Raw genomic sequence first — 26,108 nt, 5'->3', positions numbered from 1 at the left:
ATTTATTTATCAGCCGCCTGTGTAGAACTGTGTCAAAGGCTTTGCTAAAATCCAAGTACACCATATCTAGTGCTCTTCCATATCCAACTGTTTGGTTACCCTGTTAAAGAAATCAGATTTGTCTGACAAAATCTGCTTCATGTATAACCATGCTGTCTTGGGTCCTGCAGTTCATTTGATTCTAGAAATCTCACTATCCTCTGCTTAAGAAGCATTTCCATTAGGTTACTCACTACTGAGGTCAGATTAATAGGCCTATTACTCCCAACTTCCTTCTTCCTTCGACTCTTGTGCATAGGGACCACATTTGCCTTTCTACAGTCCTCTCAGACCACTCCAGACTTATATCCTGGTCTACCATACATCCATTCCCATTTGTATTTGTTTTCTGTGGTCCTACCCCCCAGTATTTTAATTGTGAACACAAACAGAAATTAAGCAGTTCAGCCTTATCCTTATCAGTTTCTACATATTTGTCCTCTTCACCCTTCAGTATCACAATGCCATTTTGACCCTTCCTCCTATCATTTACATATCTAAAAAAATGTCCAGAGGTGATACCTGCTGTTGGCATTTTATGATCCAGGACTGTTTTTTTACTTCCATATGGGACCATTGCTTGGAGACAATTAGGTGATGTCATTGAAGACCTCGGGTTCTTCTTGAAAAAGCCGCCACTATAGTGGCACATGGCTATAGGGCATAGCCAAAGTGGGGTGCCCTAAGGGGATGCTAGGCCCCTTGAAAGCCCCTTGGAGCCACGAAGAGCTAATTCTATGTCGGAGGCATCTCTCAGTCTTTTAGATCTAACTCTTCCACCCTCTCTAGTTTTATCCAGTGATTTAGGTTCTGAAGGTGCTTCTCCACCAGTGAACCTGGAACTTCAGGATCTTCAAAAATCTTTTATAAGAAAACGCCTAAAGTGAAGGGCTTTTCCTCTGATGTATCACTTCCAGCACATCAGAGGAAAGGCCCTGCCAAGGCTGACTGTGAGCAGCCTGTTTTAAGGCTGCCTCCTGCTGACTGACTGCGCTTCAGGTAAGGAAGGGAGAGAGGGAGCAAGGGGGTTCACAACTCAGGACTGCCGCCTGCTTCTGCTACTAAGGGGCTTGAGGAAGGGAGGGATTTAGGAGGTCTTTGCAGCTCAGGACCGCTGCTGTGCTGGTGCTTCTAGGTGGGGGATAGTTGAGACTGTATTAAACAAGGTTTCTAACACACTCTCAAATAACTAGAAAAACAGTTATCCAGTATTCACCATGTCCCATGGGTGCCGGATAGTTGAGATTCTACTGAAAATGTTTACTGAAATTTCAGGATAAAGATTTTGGTTTTTTTTTAACCCACTGCAATTAGAACAATTTCTTAACTTACATGAAAGTCAAAAATGAAGGACTGATTTGAAAAACAGTTTTTAGTAATTATGCAAAATATATGTTGGATTTTTGTTTAACAGAGTTTTCTGAATTGCTTAATTTTAAATCTTATAAAATGTTAGATTTATTGATCCAAATTTTCTAATGTACTTCTAAGGGTTTCAGTTATCACTTTCTCTTGATGTGGGCTTGATGGAATGACTGTATTATTACTTAATAATTTTTTATATTTCTTCTGGATTTCCATATCCTGTATTCTATATGGATTTAATTTGATAAAACTTATTAAAAAAAATAAAGTCTTGTTCCCCAATCTTACTATAATTGGCTATCTTTTCTCTCATTTGCATTTTTGCTCTTCTGACAGCTTTTCCAGCTTCTCATAGCTTTTCTATATAGTAACATAGTAAATGACGGTCCATCCAGTCTGCCCATTAGTTATACTCATTAAAAATACATGATTAAATTAACTTGTCTCTTCTTTGATATTTCTGGGTCATAGACTGTAAAGTCCACCTGATATTGTCCTAGGTTCCAAATGCTGAAGTTGCCGTCCAAGCTCACTCCAGCCTATCCAATCATCCTGTTTTCAGGATATCTAACATAAAGTCTGGCCAGCAACATCTTCATGTTCCAAGTTAGTGGAGTTCCCACTGATGCCCTCCCCAGCCCAATCCTACACCAAATCATCACATATGGGACACAGACTGTGAAAGTCTGTCCAGTACCAGCCTTAGCTCTTTAATTTACATATATTTTTATTTATCTTCTTCTTTCTGTGTTGCCTTGTAATTTATGAAAGCTAACCTTTTTTGCATTACCTTTTCAGCTACTACACTTGAGAATCAAAGTGGCTTTCTTTTCCTTTTATTTTTATGTACTTTTCTAACATAAAGGTTTATAGCCTTTAAAATAGCTCCTTTCAGTTTTTTGCCCCGTGCTATTCAACTTCGTTCAGCTGTTCCCATCCAACTAACTCCTCTTGAGGCATTCTCCTATCGTGTCATATTGAAGTCTAGAATCTTCAGTCCTCCTGTGTTTTAATACTGAACCACATCATTTGGTGATTACTAGATGCCAAATGATTGCCCACCATAACATCAGTAATTTTATTAGATATCATACAGTCACTGGGGTAACTAAGGAGGAACAATTTTGTCATTGGACTCATTTCTCCAACACAATGAACTAAATAAAAAAGCAGCAGTAAAACTTTTATAAACACACTACAGGTAGCATGAAATAAGACTTGGCAATATACTTTGTTCCCGTTTAGTTGCTATTTCAATATAATGGAAACGCTGAAATGCTAGAAGTTTGTGAAAACAAACAGGATTCCTCTGAATCTTATTTTCACAAGCATGTATCCATGCTAGATCAATAGGATTACAGTATATCCACCCTCCAGCAGTGGGACACAGAGCAAACTCCCACTCCATCTACTATATGTGCCAGTGGGACAGCTGGTCTGTCAAAATTTTCTCAGTCTTCAGCAGAATAGATGGCTGTTGCAGCAGTAATAATAATTTAAAAACCCTAGCAGCTCTAATAGCTTTGGTCTTCAGTACTGAGCAAAGACCAGATAGATGCCTGGGGGGAGGGGGGGGGAGTGTGGTTAACCTGTGATCATATGCTCACTTTGTAACCCGTTCTGGGCGCCTTTGGGAGGATGGGCTAAAAAATTGAATAAATAAATAAAATAAGTACATAAGAAAAGCCATACTTGGCCAGACTAATGGTCCATCTAGCCCAATATCCTGCCTCCACAGTGGCCAATCCAGGTCTCAAGTACCTTGTAGAAACCTAAATAGTAAAAACATTCAATGCTATTGATCCCAGGGTAAGCAGTGATGTCTCTCATGTCTGTCTCAATAACAATGGACATTTCTTCCAGGAACTTGTCCAAACCTATCTACATAAACCACTGTTACCACATCCTCTAGCAACTTAGGTCCTCTAAGGACTTCTTGGGTTGAGTGGCTTAGCAGTGAAGTTTATTAAAAATCCACCTTTAAGGAAGGATTTCAATACCACTATGCTCAGATGATTTTTTTTTTGTGCCAGACTTACAGGTTCATTTTTACATAGCAAATGACACTAGAAAGAAACCCGAACAGTCCATCCAGTCTGCCAAACAGTCAAGTATCAATTCATGATTAAATGGTCTCTGATGTGGATTCAGTTAGAGCCTTGTGGACATTCCAGGAAATAGCAAATAAACAAGAACAGATTATATTGCCAAGTCACTTATTTCATACCACCTGCATTGTGTTATGAAAGTTCTACTGATGCTTTTTTATTTAGTTCATTATACTTCTGCATAATGAAACCTTCCAAACGATGAACTAGCAAACATGTATCTGCAATCACGTATCTGGACATTCCTTCATCCATCATCTTAGTGCCACATTGTCCTGAGCTCCCCATACCTACTCTCCCAGACAGAGAGCAGCTGTCCAGAAGAGAAAAGGAAATCAGAGAGTGAGGGAGATACTGTAGACCCAATTTACAATATCAGTGGTGTGGTTGATGAGAGAAACCCATACTATCCAAACCAAAAAGACTTTAATGACCTGATCAGAGATCTTGGTCTCATCAAGTCCAATGCCAAGCTTTTGACATCTAGGCTCAAGCAGTAACTTGTTGGATGAAAGTGTGCAAGTCACAGATCAGAGGAAGCGTCACTAAGCTTCTTCCACCTTCTTCACCCATCAAGATGGGCTCTGCTTCTGCCACAATGTGACCAGTCCTTCTGAGGCAATTGTAAATTGCTTGTAACCTCAAAGAGTGGCATGACTGTTTCATTGACAGCTCATCCAGGAGAATCAAAGCTGTGCTGTTCCTTAATGGAAACAAGTACCCATCTCTTCCACTGGCTCACTCAATGCACCTCAGAGGATTACAACAGAATCAAGACCTTACTAGGTGCCTTTAGTATAATGAGTACAGCTGGGATGTCATCAGAGACTTCAAAATATTCCTAATAGGTCTCCAAGATGGTTTTACCAAGTTTCCTTGCTACCTCTGTCTTTGGGACAATGGGGACACAAAGGCACACTACAAAAGATGGGATTGGCCACAGCAGACCGACTCCTCTGTGGGGAGAAGTAAAGTCAAATGGGAACCACTGGTAGACCCCCAGAAGGTGCTAATGCCACCACTGCACATCAAATTGGACCTAATAAAACAATTTGTCAGAGCTCTAGATAAGAAGTCAGCAGCCTTCAAGTACCTTCAAGACATCTTTCCTAATCTGTCTGAGGCATAGGGCAAAGTTGGTATCTTCGTCTGACTACAGATAAAGAAGATCCTGGAATGCAAGGAATTTCTCAAGAAGCTAACTAGGAAGGAGAAAGCAACTTGGAACAACCTTGTTACAATGGTTAGGGGCGTCCTGGGAAATCATATGACCAAAAACTACTTGGCATTGGTTGAGAATCTGGTGTAGAATTACAGTAAAATGGGATATAGGATGTTTCTCAAAGTCCATATCATTGATGCTCATCTTGAGACATTTGAACGCCACTACCAAGGACAATATAATGAGAACATGATAGGAGACTATATCTGTGACTTACAATATAATATAATGTACAATAGGGGAAAGGGATTGAGTATTGTATACCATCTTTTTTTGTAGCTATACAAGCACACCCAAAGCTGTTAACATATAGGTACTTTAAGCATTTTCCTTATCTGTCCCGGTGGGCTCACAAAGCACAGTTACTTACCGTAACAGGTGTTATCCAGGGACAGCAGGCAGATATTCTTAACGTATGGGTGACGTCACCGACAGAGCCCCGGTACGGACACTTTTAACTAGAAAGTTCTAGTTGGCCGCACCGCGCATGCGCGGGTGCCTTCCCACTCAACGGAGGAGAGCGTGGTCCCCAGTTAAGATAAGCCAGCTAAGAAGCCAACCCGGGGAGGAGGGTTGGTCGTAAAAATATCTGCCTGCTGTCCCTGGATAACACCTGTTACGGTAAGTAACTGTGCTTTATCCCAGGACAAGCAGGCAGCATATTCTTAACGTATGGGTGACCTCCAAGCTAACAGAGAGGGAGGAGGGATGGTTGGCCATTAGGAAAATAAATTTTGTAACACAGATTGGCCGAAGTGCCCATCCCGTCTGGAGAAGGCATCCAGACAGTAGTGAGTAGTGAATGTGTGAACTGAGGACCAAGTGGCAGCTTTGCAGATCTCCTCGATGGGCGTGGAGCGGAGGAAAGCCACAGAAGCAGCCATAGCTCTGACCCTGTGGGCCGTGACAGCACCTTCCAGTGAGAGACCGGCCCGAGTATAACAGAACGCAATGCAGGCAGCAAGCCAGTTGGAAAGCGTTCGTTTAGAGACAGGACGACCTAAACGGTTAGGGTCAAAGGACAGAAAGAGCTGAGGTGACGTGCGGTGAGCTCTGGTACGGTCAAGGTAGTATGCCAGGGCACGCTTACAGTCCAGCGTGTGTAACGCCTGTTCCCCAGGATGAGAGTGGGGTTTAGGGAAAAAGACAGGCAATACAATGGACTGGTTGAGGTGGAAGTCCGAGACCACCTTGGGAAGAAATTTAGGATGGGTACGCAGAACCACCTTGTCATGGTGAAAAACCGTGAAAGGTGGGTCAGCATCCAGTGCATGCAGCTCACTAACCCTCCTGGCAGAGGTGATGGCAATGAGGAAAAGCACCTTCCATGTCAGAAATTTGAGTGAAGTTGTGGCATGAGGCTCAAATGGAGGTTTCATGAGGGCTGAGAGAACCACATTCAGGTCCCAGACGACTGGAGGAGGCTTCAGAGGTGGTTTGACATTGAAGAGGCCTCTCATGAACCGGGAAACCAGGGGATGAGCCGTGAGAGGTTTTCCGAGGATAGGCTCATGAAACGCAGTGATGGCACTGAGGTGGACTCTGATTGAGGTAGACTTGAGGCCAGCGTCGGAGAGAGAAAGCAAATAGTCCAGTACAGTTTCCACCACCAATGAGGTGGGATCGTGATGATGAAGTAGACACCAAGAGGAGAACCGGGTCCACTTCTGATGGTAACACTGGAGGTTGGCCGGTTTCCTGGAGGCATCCAAAATACGACGGATAGGCTGAGACAGATTCTCTGGAGAGGTCAGCCCGAGAGAAACCAAGCTGTCAGGTGGAGCGAGGACAGATTGGGCTGCAGTAGAGACTGATGCTGCTGTGTAAGTAGAGTAGGAAACACAGGAAGAGGAATGGGTTCTCTGGAGCAGGAGGGAGAATTAGTGTTGGCGAGGCCACCGAGGGGCGATGAGAATCATGGTGGCTCTGTCCCTGCGGAGTTTGAATAACGTCCGCAACATCAGAGGCAGTGGAGGGAAGGCATAGAGGAACCGATCCGTCCAGTCGAGCAGGAATGCATCCGGGGCCAGACGATGAGGAGAGAAGAGTCTGGAGCAGAACTAGGGCAGCTGATGGTTGTGAGGAGCTGCAAAGAGGTCCACCTGAGGAGTGCCCCAGCGAGCAAAGATGAAACGGAGTGTGGGAGAATCCAGAGTCCACTCGTGAGGTTGAAGGATGCGGCTGAGATTGTCGGCCAGGGAGTTCTGTTCGCCCTGGATATAGACAACCTTGAGGAAGAGACTGTGGGCTGTGGCCCAGGTCCAGATGCGGATGGCCTCCTGACAGAGGAGGGGAGATCCAGTGCCGCCTTGCTTGTTTATGTAGTACATGGCGACTTGGTTGTCTGTGCACAGGAGAAGAACCTGAGGGTAGAGAAGGTGCTGGAAGGCCTTGAGGGCATAGAACATGGCCCTGAGTTCCAGGAAATTGATGTGATGTTGACGCTCCTGATGGGTCCAGATTCCCTGGGTGCGAAGATCTCCCAGGTGAGCTCCCCATGCATAAGGGGAGGCATCCGTGGAGTGAGGGGGTACATGAAAGAGTAGACCCCTGGAAAGATTTGAGGAGTTCAACCACCATTGAAGAGATTGCTGAAGAGACGATGTCAAGAGATGGAATGAGAAAGAGGATCCGTGGTCTGTGACCATTGGTTGGCCAGCGTCCATTGAGGTGTCCTGAGGTGGAGTCGCGCCAGAGGAAGCACATGGACCGTCGAGGCCATGTGGCCCAGGAGGACCATCATTTGCAGAGCTTGAATGGAGCGATGAAGGAGCACCTGATGGTAGAGGTGGAGCAGGGTCCGTTGACGGTCTGAGGGGAGAAACGCCCTGATCAGAGTGGTGTCGAGGACGGCTCCAATAAACTGAAGTCGCTGTGTGGGAAGCAGATGCGACTTGGGGTAGTTGATCTCGAACCCCAGAAGGTAGAGGAAGGAGATGGTGTGCTGAGTGGCTTGTAGCACAAGAGGAGACGTAGGTGCTTTCACTAACCAATCGTCCAAGTAGGTGAATACCTGAAGGTCGTGAGACCTGAGGAAGGCCGCCACCACAATAAGGCATTTGGTGAACACTCTGGGAGATGAGGCGAGGCCAAAGGGTAGCACTTTGTACTGATAGTGATGGTGCTGGATCTGAAACCGTAGATAGCGACTTGAAGTCGGATGGATTGGGATGTGAGTGTAGGCCTCCTTGAGGTCTACGGAGCATAGCCAGTCGTGGTGAGAGAGAAGAGGGTAAAGCGTGGCCAGGGAGAGCATTCTGAACTTCTCTTTGACCAGACACTTGTTGAGGTCCCTGAGATCGAGGATGGGACGAAGGTCTCCTGTTTTTTTGGGAACCAGGAAGTAGCGGGAGTAGAATCCCTGACCCCTTTGGTCCGGAGGTACCTCTTCGATGGCATTGAGGAGAAGGAGGGATTGGACCTCCCTCAGGAGGAGGGGGGTTTGGGAGGAGTGAGAAGCAGACTCTACGGGAGGATGGTCTGGTGGAAGAGTCTGGAAGTTGAGAGAGTAGCCGTGGCGAATGATGTTGAGGACCCATTGGTCTGATGTGATGACCTCCCAACGGCTGAGGAAGAGTTGAAGGCGTCCTCCGATCGGCTGAGGAAGAGGCAATGAAGGTGGGAGACTGGCTATGCTCTGGAGAAAGGAGTCAAAAGGGTTGAGACGGTTTTGATGAAGGAAGAGGCTTGGCAGGTTGAGTCTGTGGACGAGCCTGAGGCTGATGCTGGTGGCGAGGATGGCGAGACTGTTGTGGAGGCGGGTTGAGAGGTCTGGCCGAGAATCTTACGTTCAGGAAGATATTTCTGTAAGGAGGAGAGCTGTTGCACCAGATGCTTCATATAGAAAGAGAAGTGGAAGGTGTAGTTGTTGGCTCTATTGGCTAGCATGGCATTTTGGAAAAGGCGCTTACCAAATTTATCCATAGTTTTTCGAGTTTTTTGTTTTTTTTTGTAAGTAAAAATAGGGAATCCGAAAGGAAAAATTAGAAGAAAAACGAAAAATTACGCGAGCGGGAAGGCAGAAACTAGCTTTTCAACGGCCGTTGAAAGCACATGCGTCTTCTTCGCTCCGCGGAAACGAAGAAACTGGGGACCACGCTCTCCTCCGTCGAGCGGGAAGGCACCCGCGCATGCGCGGTGCGGCCAACTAGAACTTTCTAGTTAAAAGTGTCCGTACCGGGGCTCCGTCGGTGACGTCACCCATACGTTAAGAATATGCTGCCTGCTTGTCCTGGGATAACATAATGTACCTGGAACAGTGGAGGATTAATTGACTTGCCCAGAGTCACAGGGAGCAGTGCAGGGTTTGAACTCACAATCTCAGTGTGCTGAAGCTGTAGTTCTAACCACTGTGCTACACTCTACTCACGTCTAAATCTTCTGTGGTCATTTTATATAACTTCAATATAAATACATGTTGTGATTCATATGTTGCATTTTATGACTTTAAAAGAATAAAAAGATGAAAATTCAGCTTTCACGTTTAAATAGGTAAATTGCTAAATCTGACTATCCTAGTCACAAAAACAAAGTTTTTTTTTAAATGGCAATAACAGACATTTTCTTTACTTTTAGGCATGAGCAATTAGAAAATTACCATTATTGGCCAGGAACAAAAATTGTGTTACATAGTGATGATGTTACGATGGGTGATCATTTGGTATCTAGTGATCACCAAATTGTATGGTTCAATACTAAGATGCAGGAGAGGACTTATTCAAGATTCAAGGTTCTAGACTTTAAAAAAAACTAACTTTGTCAAGATAGGGGATATCTCAAGAAGGAGTTAGTTGGATGGGTATTAACTGGATCAGCATAAATTAATAACTATTAAGTGCGCAAGTACCATTCAAAAAAATGCCAAAGAGAGGCAATTTAATCATAAATTGATAATAAATTTGATCGTTGGGCAGACTGGGTAGACTGTTTTAGGTCTTTTTCTGGCAACATTTACTAAGCAATAATGCACATTAAATCACCTGAGCATGCATACTAGTGCTGCCCGATTCTGGGAAAATAAAGAAGGGGCTACTTTGTGACCTGTCCCATTAGGGCTTTCCTCTGCTGCATCACCGATGACATTATGGCAGAGGGAAGGCCACAAAGCAGCCCATTCAGAGTGCTAGGAGGCATCGAGGTATGTCAGGTTTCACCAGGGTGGGGATTGATGAATTGATGAGTCTGATTTTCTCGGATAATGAATCAATTTGAATCGATTCAAACTGGCGAATTGGGCAGCACTAATGTATACCCACGTATATAATGAATTTTGTTTTTCTTAGTATGCACTAAGAATAGCTGTTTTGTTAAAAATGTTAGAGTTGGAAAGATGGATGGAATGCAGAATTCTCTGACCTGTAACCAAAATCAGGGAAAAAAAGGTCACAATGGCAGCACAGAGATGGCTGGCACCTGAAAATAATGTCCAAGTTTCAGAAGAAGGGCTGGTGCTGACCCGTTCATGGGGACAGAAAACAGAGCTCAGTGGCAGGCTCCTTGGGTTTAAGGTTATATTTATGGTGATTCTCAAGTGTCAGTTATGTCTGACAAATTATTGCTCATTCAGACTCAAGGAGAACAGCTGTCTTCACAGCAAGGCAGGGCCTTCTGCCCCAACCTCATCCTTGTTTTCTAATTCATCATCCCTGATTTGCTTGCAGTTGCACTGGTGCCAGAGTCTGAAAAAGGAAGGTTGAGATATTCACCGTATTCCATGGTGTATGGGGAAAAAATAGCGACCTTTTGGCCCATGCTGGATCTGAGGAATGTAAAAGTTTCTCATATGCACTGGTATAAAAAGTGAATAGAGCAGGTATTTACTCTGTTTCCCCCTGCTGGAAAGAGTATACTGTATATTCACACTGGTCTGGACTGCCATTCCTTGATTCCTGCAGACCACTTATATAAGGCATAACTGTTGTTTAATAGCTCTATGTTACATCAATGATTTCTCAAATCTGTTCTGGGGGTAGAGGGGGCATCAAACATTTAATGAAACATAGAAAGATATAGGCAGATAAAGACCATATAGACCAGTGTATCGCAAACTGTGTGCCGCAAGACAACCGAGGAGAGGTGTCGGCTGACTGTTTACAGGATGTGCCTCTCATGGTGAGAACCACGTCTATAGGCAGTCAGCTGGTGCCAGTGCCTCTCCTAATATCCACACCTGACCCTCTACAGAACCCCACCGCTGGTGACATCCGCACACTTCCGGATGCCCTCCAGCCATGAGCCCGCATTTATTATGCCATGGCTTTAAAAAGTTTGCATCAATCAATTTGTGGCACTCAATTGTTATATAGCATTCAATACCTAAAATATAACAAAGTTAGATCCGAATCTCAGAATCTAGCTCACTGGAATGCTATATTGATCCTCAGATGCACCACTCCACGTTCAAACTTTATCACAATGTTAAGCTTGATGTGCAAAATCTTCCCTGGATCAATCTCATCTATATGTTTAGCTATACATCTATCACTTTTAATTTTAATACAAATCTGCTGCTCTTTCTCCCCCTTATCCCTAATACATTTAGCTCCTCAATTCTTCCTCCCTATCTGTAGAATCTCTAGTGTGCACAGAAACACTTCATTAAAGGAGTTTTTGGCTTTCCTTCTAATGCCACAGTACTTTTCTCCCATGGTATCATTAGTTACCCTCCCTTCTCTCTTATCCTCCCCATAGTACCTCTGGTGCACATAGCCCTCCCTCCAGAGCAGCTACCTATCAGTTCACACCCTCCCCTCTGTTGTGCTAGATCTGACTAAAGTATTTGAACCATGGGGGACACCCTAGAATCCTATGGTTCAAACTCAGCAGTCGGAGCCAGCCAGAGAAGATACTGGATGATGAAAAGCACCAAGAAGAGCGGAGATGGAGGACAAGCCTGTGGATACACTGGGATGGGATATACTTAGGGGGGGGGGGGAGTGCATAACTGTACAAATTACAATTGTCTCCTTGATTCGTGTGGAGACTTCTGTACAGGAAGAGGATTCTATACAAATTCTGCACTGCACACCATAGCATTCCCTCAGAAATAACATTTGTTTAATTCTGCTGCAGGAACAATATGATATTTTGATATTTGTGAGCTAAAGTACAACATTCATTAGGTACCTGATGGTGAGGATATCTGGAAAACAATACAGAAAATATAAGAGTGGATCAGAGAAGTATGAAATGCTTTCAAGAACTTACTATTCCTTATTTGCTCTGACTCTTAGGGTCACACTGTGCAAATGCACCAGAGTTAGCTTGTTTGAAAGTAACATCCTCTGGCTTTCCCTTAAGTTACTATAAAAGCTATCTACTATCACTCTTGTGGTACCGTGGGAAGGGAAGACGTGTTGGCCTCCACAGGAGATATAACACATACCCAGATCCTGCAGCAGTGGGAGAATGTGGAAGTCTAAGGATAACGCAAGCATGTGCTCCTGGGCCACGTGGTATCTCTGCTTCCCAGGCACTTCCTGTCTAACTGGCAGGAGGGAGGAACTGTGGGGTAAAAGCATGCATGTTCACTCTATCGTTTTGCTGTCAGCTGCATACATGTCTGGAACTACAAGTCATGCTGTTGATTTCTACAGTCCTACCTACTGGAGGGGTTGGGAAAAAGACAAGGAGAAAAATTGGGTAGCGTGGGTTGATGGAGAAAGAGAAATGCAGAAGAGTGTAGTGGGAAAAAAAAGAGGTGTGAGGCGAGAAAACAGAAAGAAGAATTAAACAGGCAATGAAAGAACTATAGGAGAAACTTGAAGAAGAGAGATGAGTGAGGATTTGAGTGGGACACTGGAAAAATATCAAAGAAGAACTACAAGAAAGACTGGAGGACAAGTACAGCCAACTCTAAAACAGCCAGAAACATTTACAAATAAAACTGGCTTCTACTTAGGACTGGCTTCAAACAAGCAAATATTTGAACACTGGTTCAGATTTTATAGCCACAATTTTGAAAAATGTGGTCTTTTCACCCTATTAGCAGACACATCTTTGGGGGTAGGGGGAATTAAGGGAACTCAGCTTCAGAAGTTAACAAAAATGCAGATGAGGAAATTTTGAATGCACTCAGCAGAACAGCAGATGATAAATATACATCTGTGTACGACTAGCTGATGATAGCACAGAAACGAAATGCTACTGTATCAGCTGTTAGTGGGACTATATTCCTGTCAAATGCTGATAAGCTCAACTCGTGCATTGCCTTATTTAGTCAGACTTCTCTGCTGACACACCAGAGCACAGCAGCGAGTGCATACACTGTTTCTAGTCTAGAGAGGTGCTTGTTCCTTTTGCTTCTAGCAGTATGATGCAGTAAAGATTACTTAGCTTACCCAGATGGCACATATTTAATTGTCTAATACCAGTCCTGCTATGTCACTCAGCCTTGGACATATTTATCCTCAAATGTAAGCCAACTTGAAATTACTTACTGCCGTTCAAAGCACATACACATGCAAAATTCATTCTATATCCTAAACCATTACGGACACCGCAGGGAAAGATGACTTTGTTTAGTATGAAAACAACACTGCTACGGAAAGGTTTTAATTACAGCCCAATGTAAAATAAACCTTGGTTTGATTGCCATGTACAGACCGGTCTGTTTTCAAAAGCTGACTCAGCATAAGGACCACAACCGTAGACCTATAAACCAGGGGTGTCAAAGTCCCTCCTTGAGGGCCGCAATCCAGTCGGGTTTTCAGGATTTCCCCAATGAATATGCATGAGATCTATTTGCATGCACTGCTTTCATTGTGATAGATCTCATGCATATTCATTGGGGAAATCCTGAAAACCTGACTGGATTGCAGCCCTCGAGGAGGGACTTTGACACCCCTGCTATAAACACTGGTGTCAAATAACCCACACCCTTTTTGGCTTCTGAAAAGCAAATTTATCAGACACAAACCCCAAGAAATTCCTGAAATAAAATTGAATAAAACATGGTTATTCCTCACAGTCTGAACAAAAACAAATCGAGGACACAGGTTCAGTGGCTCGGTGAAGTGTAGTGTCATGCAGAAAGGTCCAAGTTCAATTCACAGGTTGGTTAGAGCAGTGGTTCCCAACCCTGTCCTAGAGGACCATCAGCCAGTCGGGTTTTTGGGATAGCCCTAATGAATATGCATGACGGAGATTAACATATAATGGAGGTGACAGGCATACAAATCTGCTCCATGCATATTCATTAGGCTATCCTGAAAACCTGACTGGCTGGTGGTCCTCCAGGACAGGGTTGGGAACCACTGGGCTAGAGGACACAGCAGCCATTTTACAGAGCCAGCCACACCAGACAGGGGTGAGTGGGTATTGCTCCTACACCTTAGGACACCGCTGGACTACCAGGTTATGTCCAGGTGGGCCCCTGTGGGCCTAAAGGTGTTGGGAGGGAGGGAAGGAGGCAGAAATAAGGGAATCGGAGTGTATAAGTATTCTTTATTTGGGTCCAGAGTGAATATTTAGCTGGGACCCTTATAACTATCTTGTGCAAGTCCTAGATGAATAAGCTCCTGTGGCTAGTACTTGAGGAATTAGTCCCAGACATTCAATGCCAGTGCCCAGATATGGCCCAACATTGAAAAACTGGGCTTAATTTAGCTGGCAGCAGTCCGCATTTTGAAAAATAATGGACTGCTGCTAGCTGAATATTTAGAAGTAGGTTTTCATTTTTGTAAAGTGCTATTGCCATAAGGGTTTTGTATTCTGTTTGACATGTTGCAAGAGCTTTTTTTAAATCTATTTTTTCAACTGAGACTTTTTGTTATGAGAAGATACAGCCATCAGTTATGAGTTGCTTCCCCCTGTAGAAGTTGCACTTAAGGGTGATATCCAGCATATATGCTACTTTAGAGGACGGGATAAGGAGGCAAGCAGGAACAGTTGGATACAGAGTTGGAAGAATGGGAGGTAATTCACTGCCAGGTCACCAACTTTAATCAACTGTAATATGTGGACTCTAGAAAAAGAGATGAGGGCAGGAGGTGGTTGGTCTCTGTTGAAGAGGGTACAGTGAATACAAGGTTTTTGGAACACAATCTGGAAATGAATCAACATGTGAGTGAGAATTTCTGCACATAAACTGCTTGAAATATTGGTAGCCCACAGTATAGAACTCAGTCATGACTTTTCTTTTCTTTGCCTAGTTTTGGAAGAACTTCCTGTTACTGATTGTCACAGCAATGTTCATCGCCAATTGCACCAGAAGGAGTAACAGTGGTTCTTTATGCTACAATCTGTGGCTCCAGGATATTGCTAGGCACTTGTGATCCAGGTTGGTCACTGTTGGAAACAGGATATTGGGCTTCATGGACCTTCAGTCTGTCCCAGTATGGCAACTCTTATGTTTGTAATTCTGCCATTGAATGGAATTCTTTTTTCTGAATGAAATGCGTTGAAGCTTTAAATTTTGGCATTCTACTTTCCTGTTGTCATTGTGAAACAATGACTTGGATTGGCTATCCCCCAACAACGCTGTTGGCGAAACAGAGATCATTTTGACAGATTAAGTGAATGAATTATTTTATGTCCTACTTTTGCTGTTGAACTATTACTGGCTGTTTTGACAGGACGATAGCTGATGAGATTCTGCTGAATTTGACATATTTTGCAAAAGCTTTTGACAAAAATTCCTCATGAGATTCCTGAGAAAATTAAAAAGTCATGGGAATAGGAGGCAATGTTCAGTTGTGAATTAGACATTAGACATACTGTACAGAAAACAGAGAGTAGGGATAAATAGCCATTTTTTTCAATGGAGAAGAGCGAATAATGGAGTGCCACAGGGATCTGTATTGGGTCTGGTGCTATTTAACGTAATTTATATATGAACCGGAAATCAGAACGACAAGTGAGGTGATTAAATTAGCAGATAGCTCGCCAGACAGGCAATTTTTTCGGTCCAAGGACCAACATACTGGAACTGTCTACCACAATTTCAAATCAGAACTCAAAATATATTTCTATTCACTGATGCCTATAAAGTTAATTTATTTGATATTCCATATTTCTTAATAATTGTAGTCAAATCAGGGCGGTTAACAAAGTTAAAAATAATGGGCCAACCGGAAGCGGATAACCATGTCTTTTTTTAGTGTCTATTTCAACCTCGATCCTTTTACACCAGCATTCTTCAATGCAAGGCTTTAGTATGAAGTGGTTGTACCTATTCATACTCTGATTCTTTCCTCTCTCCTTAAAAAATGACATGGAAATGGTTTCCCGCAGTTATCTGTGGGGATAGGGATGGTGACGAGTTTTATCATTGTGTCATTCTCTAGTTTACATCTCTTTGTGCTCATTTTGGTATGTATACATTTTAAATTTTTATCCTTGAGCTGTAGTATTGTTGTATAGTTCCAGATGATCTTTATGAGAATGTTTAAATAATGGTCCACTTAATCTAATTGTTACAAATTAATCTTTGTGCTTGGGGAATGTGCGAACTTTCTGGTCTGCTTCTCCTCTCAGTAATTGTAAATGGAGAATAGTGTCCCAGGTTTAAGCCATCTGCATTTAGAGGTACACTTTTCAAGGGTTTGTTTTAGCTCTAAAGTTTGATTACCCATGGATAAAGATTCATTAAGTTTTGTGGTTAATGCTTCTTCTGACAGTAACAAACTGACCTAATTTATGACCTTCTCATGGCCCTGATATTCTCTGTATTATTGTGTCATGGTTTTGGGAGTTAGACTGAGCCATTTTAGATTAATGTTATCTGCCTTGGTTTTCTTCTATGCATTAACTGCATATTGGATGCGATACATTAGTGGTCTTTAAAAAGTTCTTACTGTATACTGAAGGTTCAAGAAAATTATAAGGCGATGAAATTCTGGTTTTACACATTAGTCCTTTATGTGTTCTTGATTTATTGTCCTCCTCATGTATCACTTTCAGATTTAACATTTACTCTAGAATCGTTGTTCATTATTCAATATTTCCAGATTGCTAGTTTTAGGTGATTTTGATGTTTACATGGATCAGTTGCTGGAATAGAACTTTTTTTTATTTAGAAGCAATGTATACTTTCAACCTATGAGATACTTATGCATTTGACCATTCTTTGGATTTTGTTACTCTCCTTTCTTTTTAATTTAAATTTTTATTATCTTAATCATATAAACAATCACATTAAATTTTAAAAAAAATCATCACATTCTATAATCACTCTGAAATAAAAACATAAGCCATATGAATTCCTAGGGGGAAGCCAAGGTAAAAATTTTAAGAAAACAAAAAGAACAAGTGACAATGGTCCAAAGAAGCAGCACAGCCAGTCTTCAGCCAACATCTCTTCTGGAACTACCTGCCTATGCCTTTGCACCATTTCTCTACCAAGCAAAAATTCTATGAGATGCTTGGGGGGGGGGGGGGATTTCTTACTTTCAAAACAAACAAAACAGCTAATTAAAATAGGTCCCATAGCCAGGAACCTTGGCTTATGTTCCCAAAAATGACACCTGTGCAAACACTTCCAAGGATGATGCCTGTGGATTTTCCCTCTCTGGGACTACTGTTATGCCACTGGCCAGCAGAGGACACCATGTATTTGAGGAGGACTACAGGTCCCAGAATGCCCTGCAGTGCTTGGCTCAGTGCTGAGTCAAAAGGGAGGGGGGGGGGGGGGTCCTCAGGGAGGAGTATTTCTGCCCAAGCTTGACTCAGTTAGAGAGAGAGAGAGAGATTCAAGGAAAAAGGAGAGGTCTGAGCTAGACACAGCATTTGGCTGAAGTAAGCCAAACTTCTTGTATGAATTAAGTGCGAGGCAAACTCTCCCTGTTTTGTTCCTATGCCACTGTGATGTAGTTTCTGTTTCTTGACCCTCCTAAAAATACAGGTTGGCCTGCCTACCAGGTGGTCTGTAAAAAACAATGCCAAAAATCCTGTTAGGCTTAAATTATTGTTGGCTTCCTGATGTTGATCAGACACAGATGTTCCTCCTCTACCTGTGTAAGTCAGCTATTGCACCCATACCTTTAGGGACAATGACTTGGAAAACCCCCAGTATCTCAATACAATATTTCTGCACCATCTTGACCAGAGAAACCATTGGAGATTTGGGGAAATTTAGAAATCAATTTCTTCCTTTCATTTTGTTTTTAGCTAATTTCTAGTGTTTGTAACCTGCTTAGAAATATTAACAGGTAGGATACAAATGTTTTAAATACACGCAGTAGCTAAAAGATCAAATGAAGAAAAAGACAGTTTTCTCCTTGACATGGAGCTGTATTGAAGCTTAGGTTACCATCACTCCAATTTAATCAAGCAATAAGCAAATTCAAATGAAGGAAGCACTTTGACCATCTCCGTGTGACAACTGTGACAGTAGGATTTATAGGACTTGTGACCATTTAATTCATATCTCATAACTGATACAGCTAAAGCAAAAATGGATGATATAAAGGGAAAGCAATCTGGCTGTGGGATGCAACTTCCTACTCACTTGGCCTAGCTAAGATAAATCTGTCCAATGTATATGGCTATGATTCTGCAAGTAACCCTATTTTTATAAAAACTGTAAGATGTAAAACCTCTCCACTAAAGATGAGAGAGAAAAACTTTGGGAATGTGTATATGAAGATCACAGAGTAGTCAGAGTATAACAGATAGAATGGCTATTCAACACACAGATCATTATAATAATATAATAGCCTAAGAAAAGCCATACTGGATCAGATCATGCCAAATCAAGCCCAGCACCCTGTCTCTGACAATGGCTAGCTGACATTACAAATGGCAAAAATATGGAATGACCTGAAGTAATAAAAGCCCACAATTAGAGGAATACAACTTTTGACTCAAACATTTAATATTTTCTATTAAGACCTGGCAAACTGCAAAAATCTATTGATCAGTTAGCCAATATTCAGATCACTAGAGGCCGAATGAATTTTGGTTTTGGTATTTAAACCATCCAGAAAATTGGAATTCAGCCTAGTTTTGCTTTCAACCAAAAATACCAGTGTATTTTAAGCTGAAACCAAAACATTGTGCTGTGTCCCCATAGCGCTCCCTCCCCCGCAGAACAGAAGCAGCCCACCACTCCTCCTCCCACTCCTGACAGAAGTATGGTCCCCACTTCTAGGTTACCCCAATTCTACCTTACAGGAGTGATCGCCATTTGCTCCTGCCTATGCCATCTCCACTGTAGGAATGGATGCAGTGAGACTACTGCTAGAAAATGCAGTGGACATTTTGACTATGGAGACGGCATGAGTGGGAGCAACTGCCAAATGATTTTAAGGCCAAATGGGATCGGCACATGGGATCTATTCACAGGGCAAAGGTAGGGGAGGGACATTAAGGTGGGCAGACTAGATGGGCCCTTATCTGCCGTCTATTTCTATGTTTCTATGACTATACCTCTGAGACACCACCAATTGTAAGATAGGTCCAGAGGGCCTACTGCTGTTTGATGGCAAGGACAGACTGGGCTGGGCTGGGCTGGGCCATAGCGCTGATTTGAGATAGTAGAGGTCAGTTTTGGTTTCAGTTTTGGCCAAAACGGGGCAGTGAATTTCAGCTGTAAATTCAGCTTCAGCTGAAACCATAAAAAGCAGTTTCAGTTGCCCTCTAGCAGTGTCTAGCATAAAGAATGCTTCTCTTTCCAAAGGGAAACTCAAGACATCCCAAACTACATGCCTGCCTAAAATCTTCCAAGTTGTTCGCTGCAATAGATGCATAAAATTTGTGCACTGTAAGGAGGCATAATCATGGTACAATTAAACACTTCCCTCTTCCTTGCCCCCGCAACACCAACTGGCTTGCCCAATTCTAGGAGCCTTGGGAGCCTGGCCTTCCCTTTTGGCTCCCCTTCTACAACTGGAGAACCCTTTGACTGGCTGGTGAGGATGCTCAATGCCCACCAGCTGAGATCCATTGCTGGAACTGTTCCAGTGCTGCCTCAGTGAAGAAGTCATCTGGTTACCTCCCTTCCTACCATAACTCCCCCCCCCCCCCCCCCGGGAGAGTACTGCCCTACCTTTACCTAAAGTTTGTAGTTGGTTTTTTTTTAGGCCGATACCTCGGACAGCACTTCCCCTGAAGGATAGGATACAATAAAATAGGGAAGGGGAGGGAATAGGGAACACAGCAGCAAGACTTAATAAAATACCAATTCAAACACAGTGAGATTAATTTTCTTATTTATTTTCTTGTTCTAGATCCTAACTAGATCCAGTTTACAAATCTAACAACACTACAATATCAAGTAAGTGTTATATTTTCAATTACATCAAGTCTATTCTTCTAGTTTCTATCTCTAAAATTTTATCTTCTAAAAGAACTGAGGCTTTTTGCTTGTTTCTTTTCAGGTCAGTATATCTCTATTTTTTTAATTCCTTTTGTGTCTCTGTTGTTTCTGTATTTGTCTCACCAATCCATCTGAATTTTCTTAGTTCTTGTTCCTTTCTTCTGCTGGAAATCAGGACTCATTTAATTCTTCACTTACTTGAACCTACTTCTTAATCTTAAATAACTAAAAAAAAAAGGGGGGGGGGGCGACAACTCACTGTAACCCAAGATCCCTAACTAATTTAAAGGAAAGATAATTAAAGTCCCTTCTGAATTGTCCACTCCCACAAAAATAAGATTCCTTTCTGTTCTTTATTCAAGTACCAAAAGTGTCTCCATTTAAATTACCGTATTTGCCGGCGTATAAGACGACTGGGCGTATAAGACGACCCCCCAACTTTTAGTTAAAATATAGAGTTTTGTTATATACTCGCCGTATAAGACTACCCCTTCTTCCGCACACCTTCTCTACCGCCCCGGGTGCAGCACAGCCGGCCAGGTCCCCTTACTTTTGTGGCACTTCCCCGACCGACCGACAACAGCCCCGGTCCGACAAACCTCCCTGCCCTTAACCGCGAATCTAAATTACCTTCTTACAGCTGCTGTAAGAAGGTAATTTAGATTCGCGGCTACAGGGCAGGGAGGATTGTCGGACCCGGGCTGTTATCGGTCGGTCGGGGAAGTGCCACAAAATTAAGGGAACCTGGCCGGCTGTGCTGCAACTGGGGCGGGGCGGCCGCCCCTCTCTCTTGGTAGCCACTCGAACCGCGAGGCTACTCTCCTTCTCCTTATCTGCCCTGCCTGCAGCACAGAGCCGAACGGAAGTCTTCCCGACGTCAGCGCTGACGTCGGAGGGAGGGAGGGCTTTGTTTAAGCCCTCCCTCCCCTCCGACATCAGCGCTGACGTCGGGAAGACTTCCGTTCGGCTCTGTGCTGCAAGCAGAGAAGGTAGGGAGAAGAAGAGCCGCGTACATCCAGAAGACTGAGCATCCAGCCCCGCAGGAGCCCCGCGACCCTCGGAGGCGTCCCCATGGGATCCCCGCGACCCTAGGGGCGTCCCCGTGCAGCTCTCTAAACAGTACCCGGCGTATAAGACGACCCCCGACTTTGGGGAGGATTTTAAGGTACTGAAAAGTCGTCTTATACGCCGGCAAATACGGTAAGCACAAATAAAGGAACAATTTATCCTAACCAGTGTTCTATCTCCCCTTTCTTATTGCAAATGCAAGCAGTATCTCACTTCCGGCTCATCACACAATTGTTTCCCACGTACTCACCTTTATAGGACCCCCAGGGATCCCTGAAGAAGACTTTTTGTCGAAACGCGGACCATGTTGGGTCCTGTATCCCTAGCGGACTAGGTCCTTTAAGTCTTTTATGTGGATGATTCATTTTTATGTAGATGATTTCAGTATACCTTTGGAACTTTGACACTTTCATATAAAGTCCATTTAGGAACATCGTCACTCCACAGAGTTTTTTTGGTTTTCTCTGGATTTTCTTCTTTGTGGATATTTTGGGGTCAATTCCTTTTTGTTTTTTGCTATCTCCCAGCATCAACACCAGTAAAAACCAAGAAATTAGGGTTTCACACTATCCAAAACTAACCTATAAATCTATTACAATTTTTAAATACTCTAATTTCCAAAAATAACTAACTAAACCCCATAAGTATAGTGAGACTCCAATCACATATCTCCACTTGTAATTTGAATAAAAACCTTTCTAATATAAGTTTTAATTATACCAATGTTTAGCCCATTCAATGATACCCTGTAACTTATAAATTGGGATTTCTGTGGTCCTTTTATCAAGCTGCAGTAGGAGTTTACCGCGCGTTAAACCACCTGCCACGTTAGCCACTAACGCCTGCATTGAGCAGGCGTTAGTTTTTTAGCCGGCCGAGGGGGTTAGCGTGTGATGAAATGTCCAACGCGCTAACCCCACTAACCCCTTAATACACCCAGTCATCAAAACTTGAAGCCAAATAAATTTTCCGCAGGCTTCACCATCTAAACACAGACAAATTCATTCAGACACTATATTAAGAAAAAAAATCCAAACCTGCTACTACTCTTAAGTTCCCATAAAGGCTGCAGCCACAACACACAGGTCCTAACTCTCAAAGCACAATCACAAACAGCAGCCACCAGAATGTTTATACTGGTTACCAGGGCAGCCAACTAATGTCTCTCAGAATTCCGCAATTAATCTCTTCATGAGATCTGAGCCCTCACAGCCTGAGGAAAAAAAAAATGTTTTTAACCCACAGCGGTTACTCTACCGCTGTCATCGGCACTCCTCGCACGTGCTTAGTTTGCGCATGAACAGAACATGGCACAAGGAGTCCCGATATTTGCTACAGAAGGGGAGGCCACCGACTTCTTCCCTACTGGTGCAGTTCCAGCAGTGGATCCCATCAACTAGAACATAAGAATAGCCATACTGGGTCAGACTAGCCCAGTATCCCCGTAAGCAAAAGGTAAGGAATACAGTGAGGGGGAGAGGAAATACATTGCCCCCCCCCCAGTCCCTAAAAATCCAATGCTGGCCATGCCTCTGCTCTCCAACTGATAACTACTCCTCAGTTGCACTGTCTGACTACTGATTTTGAGTTGCAGACTTCTATGGTGTCCTTCATGGTTCAAATTAGAGTTGAACGGGGACAGAAACCCCACCCATCCCCGCCAGGATCCTCTCCATCCTCACCCGTCCCTGCCAGGATCCTCTCCGTCCCCACCCGTCCCTGTCAGGATCCTCTCCGTCCCCACCTGTCCCCACCAGGAATTACCTCCATCCCCGCCCATCCCTATAAAAAGCAGCAATTACTTCTGACAGGATCATCAATTCCACAGTTTCTTTTGTGTTTGTGCTGCTGTTTTCCTTGTGGAATCTCTTTGGTGGAACCCTTTTTTTGTTTTCTGTTCAGGTAATTAACTTATAAACCCCCTCTTTTACTAAGGCTGACGTGTCCATTATATTATATGGACGAACCCTGCTTCCAAAGCCTTCCATCCCCGTGGAAGTTCCGTTGGATAGAGGGGGTCCCCGTGGGATTCCCCATGGGTTAGGGGGGATTCCCGCGGGACCCCTGTGATCCCCGTTCCCGTGTAGACCTCTAGTTCAAATTCAGCAACCAGTCAGTGAAACAGGGAAGCCAAACGTTCAGCTCTCCTCCTGATCCTGCACACAAGGCAGGAAGTGGGGCAAGATGTAATAAATAGGACAAACCAAGGGATACCATGAGAGGAGAGAGTAGGAATACAATGAAAATTTAGGAATATATTTTTGTCATCATTTAGATTGTAAATAACCTTGGCCAATATTATTGGAGACTTGGAGACTCACAATGCTCGGCATAGTGCCTTAAAATGAATTCTCTGCAGCCAATGTAAAGCATGTAAAACTATCTCTGTGAATGTTTTTGGTGACCTATTTAATGGTTTATTTAAATTCTTCTGGAGGGAGACCTGGATAAATGGCATTACTATTGCCTGCATTACTGTATGAACGTTACCTCACAAGTTCAACATATGATTACACAGACTAATATGGCAACAGAAGAGCAATAAAAGCAACGTATATGGAATCCAAAGACCAGTTGATGCTGAATGGAGCCATCATGGTTAATTATAAGAAAAACTGAAGCCTTAATAAGACTGACATGTATATACAGACACACTCCATGAAGCCTGGATTGTCAATTATATCAAAAAGGCAGCAGACTATTCACTATTATGATCCAACAATGATTTATTTCATATTGTCAGCATTCCTGTGTTATTTCCTGTTCAAAAATATGTAAGGAGGACTTTCTTGTGCTGAAAAATGTCCAAAATGAACAGTCATTTTCCAAAATGAAATGTGCAAAATATGAATGCCAAAAAAAAAAGCACATACAAAAATAGCATCATAAATATCCCTGCAGAGTAGAGGGGGCAATCTAGAGGTCCATGCAGTTGACTTTTGAAAAGAAAAGGCACCCATGTATGAATCTCATCTTTATTCTTTTATTATCTACTAATGTTTAAGCCCGTTACAATAACAGGTGCTAGAGTAGATGTCTGTCTGGTGTTTTTCTTTTTTCTTTGTCTCTCTCTCTCCTTGGACGCTGTCTGTCATTCTTTCTATCTGTGTCTCTCCCTAGCCCCCTGTCTGTCTGTCTTTCTTTCTGTCTCTGTATCCCTGGCCTCCTGCCTGCCTGTCTGTATTTCTCTGTTGTGCCATGCCTGCCTGTCTCTCCGTGGCCCCCTTCCTATGTCCATAGTGTCCCATCCTATGTCCTTAGTGTCCCCAATGCCGCCTTCCTATGTCCTTAGTGCCCCTTCCTATGCCCTTAGTGCCCCCAATGCCTCCTTCTCATGTCCTTGGTGCCTCCAGTGCCTCTGTCCTGTGTCCTTAGTGCCCTCAGTGCCCCTTCCTATATCCTTGGTGCCTTCAGTGCCTCTGTCCTGTGTCCTTAGTGCCCCCAGTGTCTCCTTTCCATGTCCTTAGTGCCCCCAGTGCCTCCTTCTCATGTCCATGGTGCCTCCAGTGCCTCTTTCCTGTGTCCTTAGTGCCCTCAGTGTCCCTTCCTATGTCCTTAGTGCCCCAAGTGCCTCCTTCCTATGTCCTTGTGCTTCCAGTGCCTCTGTCCTGTGTCCTTAGTGCCCCCAGTGCCTCCTTCCTGTGTCCTTCGTGCCCCTAGTGCCTCCTTCCCATGTCCTTAGTGCCCCAAGTGCCTCTGTCCTGTGTCCTTAGTGCCCTCAGTGCCTCTGTCCTGTGTCCTTAGTGCCCTCAGTGCCTCCTTCTTATGTCCCCCTCACTGCCTTCCAGACTTTGTCCCACCCCTGAAGCCAGCCTGCCTGCCTGCCTCCCTCCCTCCCATCCCCCTGTGCAGTAGAACCATTGAACAACATGTTTCCATTTCCCCCCCACCACTACCGCCGCCGTGCAGCCGACCCCACTGACCCTCCCATCCGACCCTCCCACCACGAGATGAACTACAAACCTCCCGGCTCCAGCAGCATTCGCAGCACCCTTAAAAACGCTACTTTGCAGCCTTCTACTGCCCCGATTTCCTCTGCCACATCCCTGATGACATCAAAAGAGACAGAGACGTGGCAGAGGAAATCAGGGCAGTAGAAAACCGCGAAGCAGCGTGTTTAGAGTGCTGCGGACACTGCTGGAGCCGGGAGGTTTGTGGTCGTCTCACAGTGGAAGGGTCGAATGGGAGGGTCAACGGGGGTTTGGGTGCGCCGGGGGGGGGGGGGGGCACAATGATGATGAACTGCCTTACAGTGAGTGAGGGGGGAATCGAAGCGCGCATGCGCACTCCTACCTGCCACGGACATACGGATCACGGAACACGCAGATAGGAGTGCACATCCGCGCTTAGGGTTTTATTATTATAGATTGTGAGCCCTCCAGGAACAGATAAAAATCTACTGCATCTAAAGGTATAACTCAACAGCCAACAAGCTTGCAGTTGTCTTATAAATTGAGGTACAACAGGTATTTTTCTATGTTCCAGGAGGACTCTCATATTTGTACAGAAATAAAAGAATTAAGGTGGGAGTTATGCCTAGGTCCCATTGCTTAAAGTCCACTTCAATGACTACTCCTTAAATTGGCTTGCTGCTCTATTAGGAATGACTATAACTCCTGAAGCAATCACACAGCATGCTGTCCACTGTCACTTTCACTTAGTGGGATGGGAAGAGGGTCATTAACCACTGGGAAATTAAAGAGGGATCATGCCTTCATCCCTCCAGTGGTCAGCTGCTCAATCAGGCAACGTTTTGTACTCTGGATGTGATTTAAACAGGACTTGATAAAATGTCTTTTTTTTTGCCTTGGACATTTCTTTTCATTATCATTGAAAGATGTCCTAATTTTGGGCCTGCTCTAGTCCTGTCTAAAACACCTCCAACATGCCCTCCTTGCTATTTGAACAAACTCAGTAGAAAACATCCAAATTCTGCCTTTTTGAAAATCGCGATTTGGAGTTTTGGGCAGAAGGACCTTTTTAGTCATTTCGAGACGTCCATTTACTTAAAAAATGAATTGCAAAATGACTTATGATCTAAATATTTCTT

General features: G+C 43.7%; 1 protein-coding gene across 4 annotated transcripts in view; it reads right to left on the bottom strand.

Moving 5' to 3' along the window:
• Positions 1 to 26,108, bottom strand: part of JPH1 (junctophilin 1) — a 235,427-nt gene that overhangs the window by 154,420 nt on the left and 54,899 nt on the right. The window contains exons 3-4 of one of the 4 annotated variants that reach the window (XM_033933306.1): positions 12,119 to 12,237; positions 11,820 to 11,875 (exon numbers count right to left, since the gene is read on the bottom strand). The exons of the other annotated variants lie outside the window; for them this stretch is intronic. Of the exons in view, the coding sequence (XP_033789197.1) occupies positions 11,835 to 11,875; positions 12,119 to 12,237 (160 nt within the window). The 3' untranslated portion in view covers positions 11,820 to 11,834. Of the gene's footprint in view, positions 1 to 11,819; positions 11,876 to 12,118; positions 12,238 to 26,108 lie in introns of those variants that run through there. 4 annotated transcript variants of the gene reach the window in all.

Source organism: Geotrypetes seraphini, chromosome 2 (genome assembly GCF_902459505.1).
Source record: "Geotrypetes seraphini chromosome 2, aGeoSer1.1, whole genome shotgun sequence".
Classification (NCBI taxonomy): domain Eukaryota; kingdom Metazoa; phylum Chordata; class Amphibia; order Gymnophiona; family Dermophiidae; genus Geotrypetes; species Geotrypetes seraphini.
The sequence above is the reverse complement of the archived record's forward strand: the minus strand, read 5'-3'. Positions and strand labels throughout refer to the sequence as shown.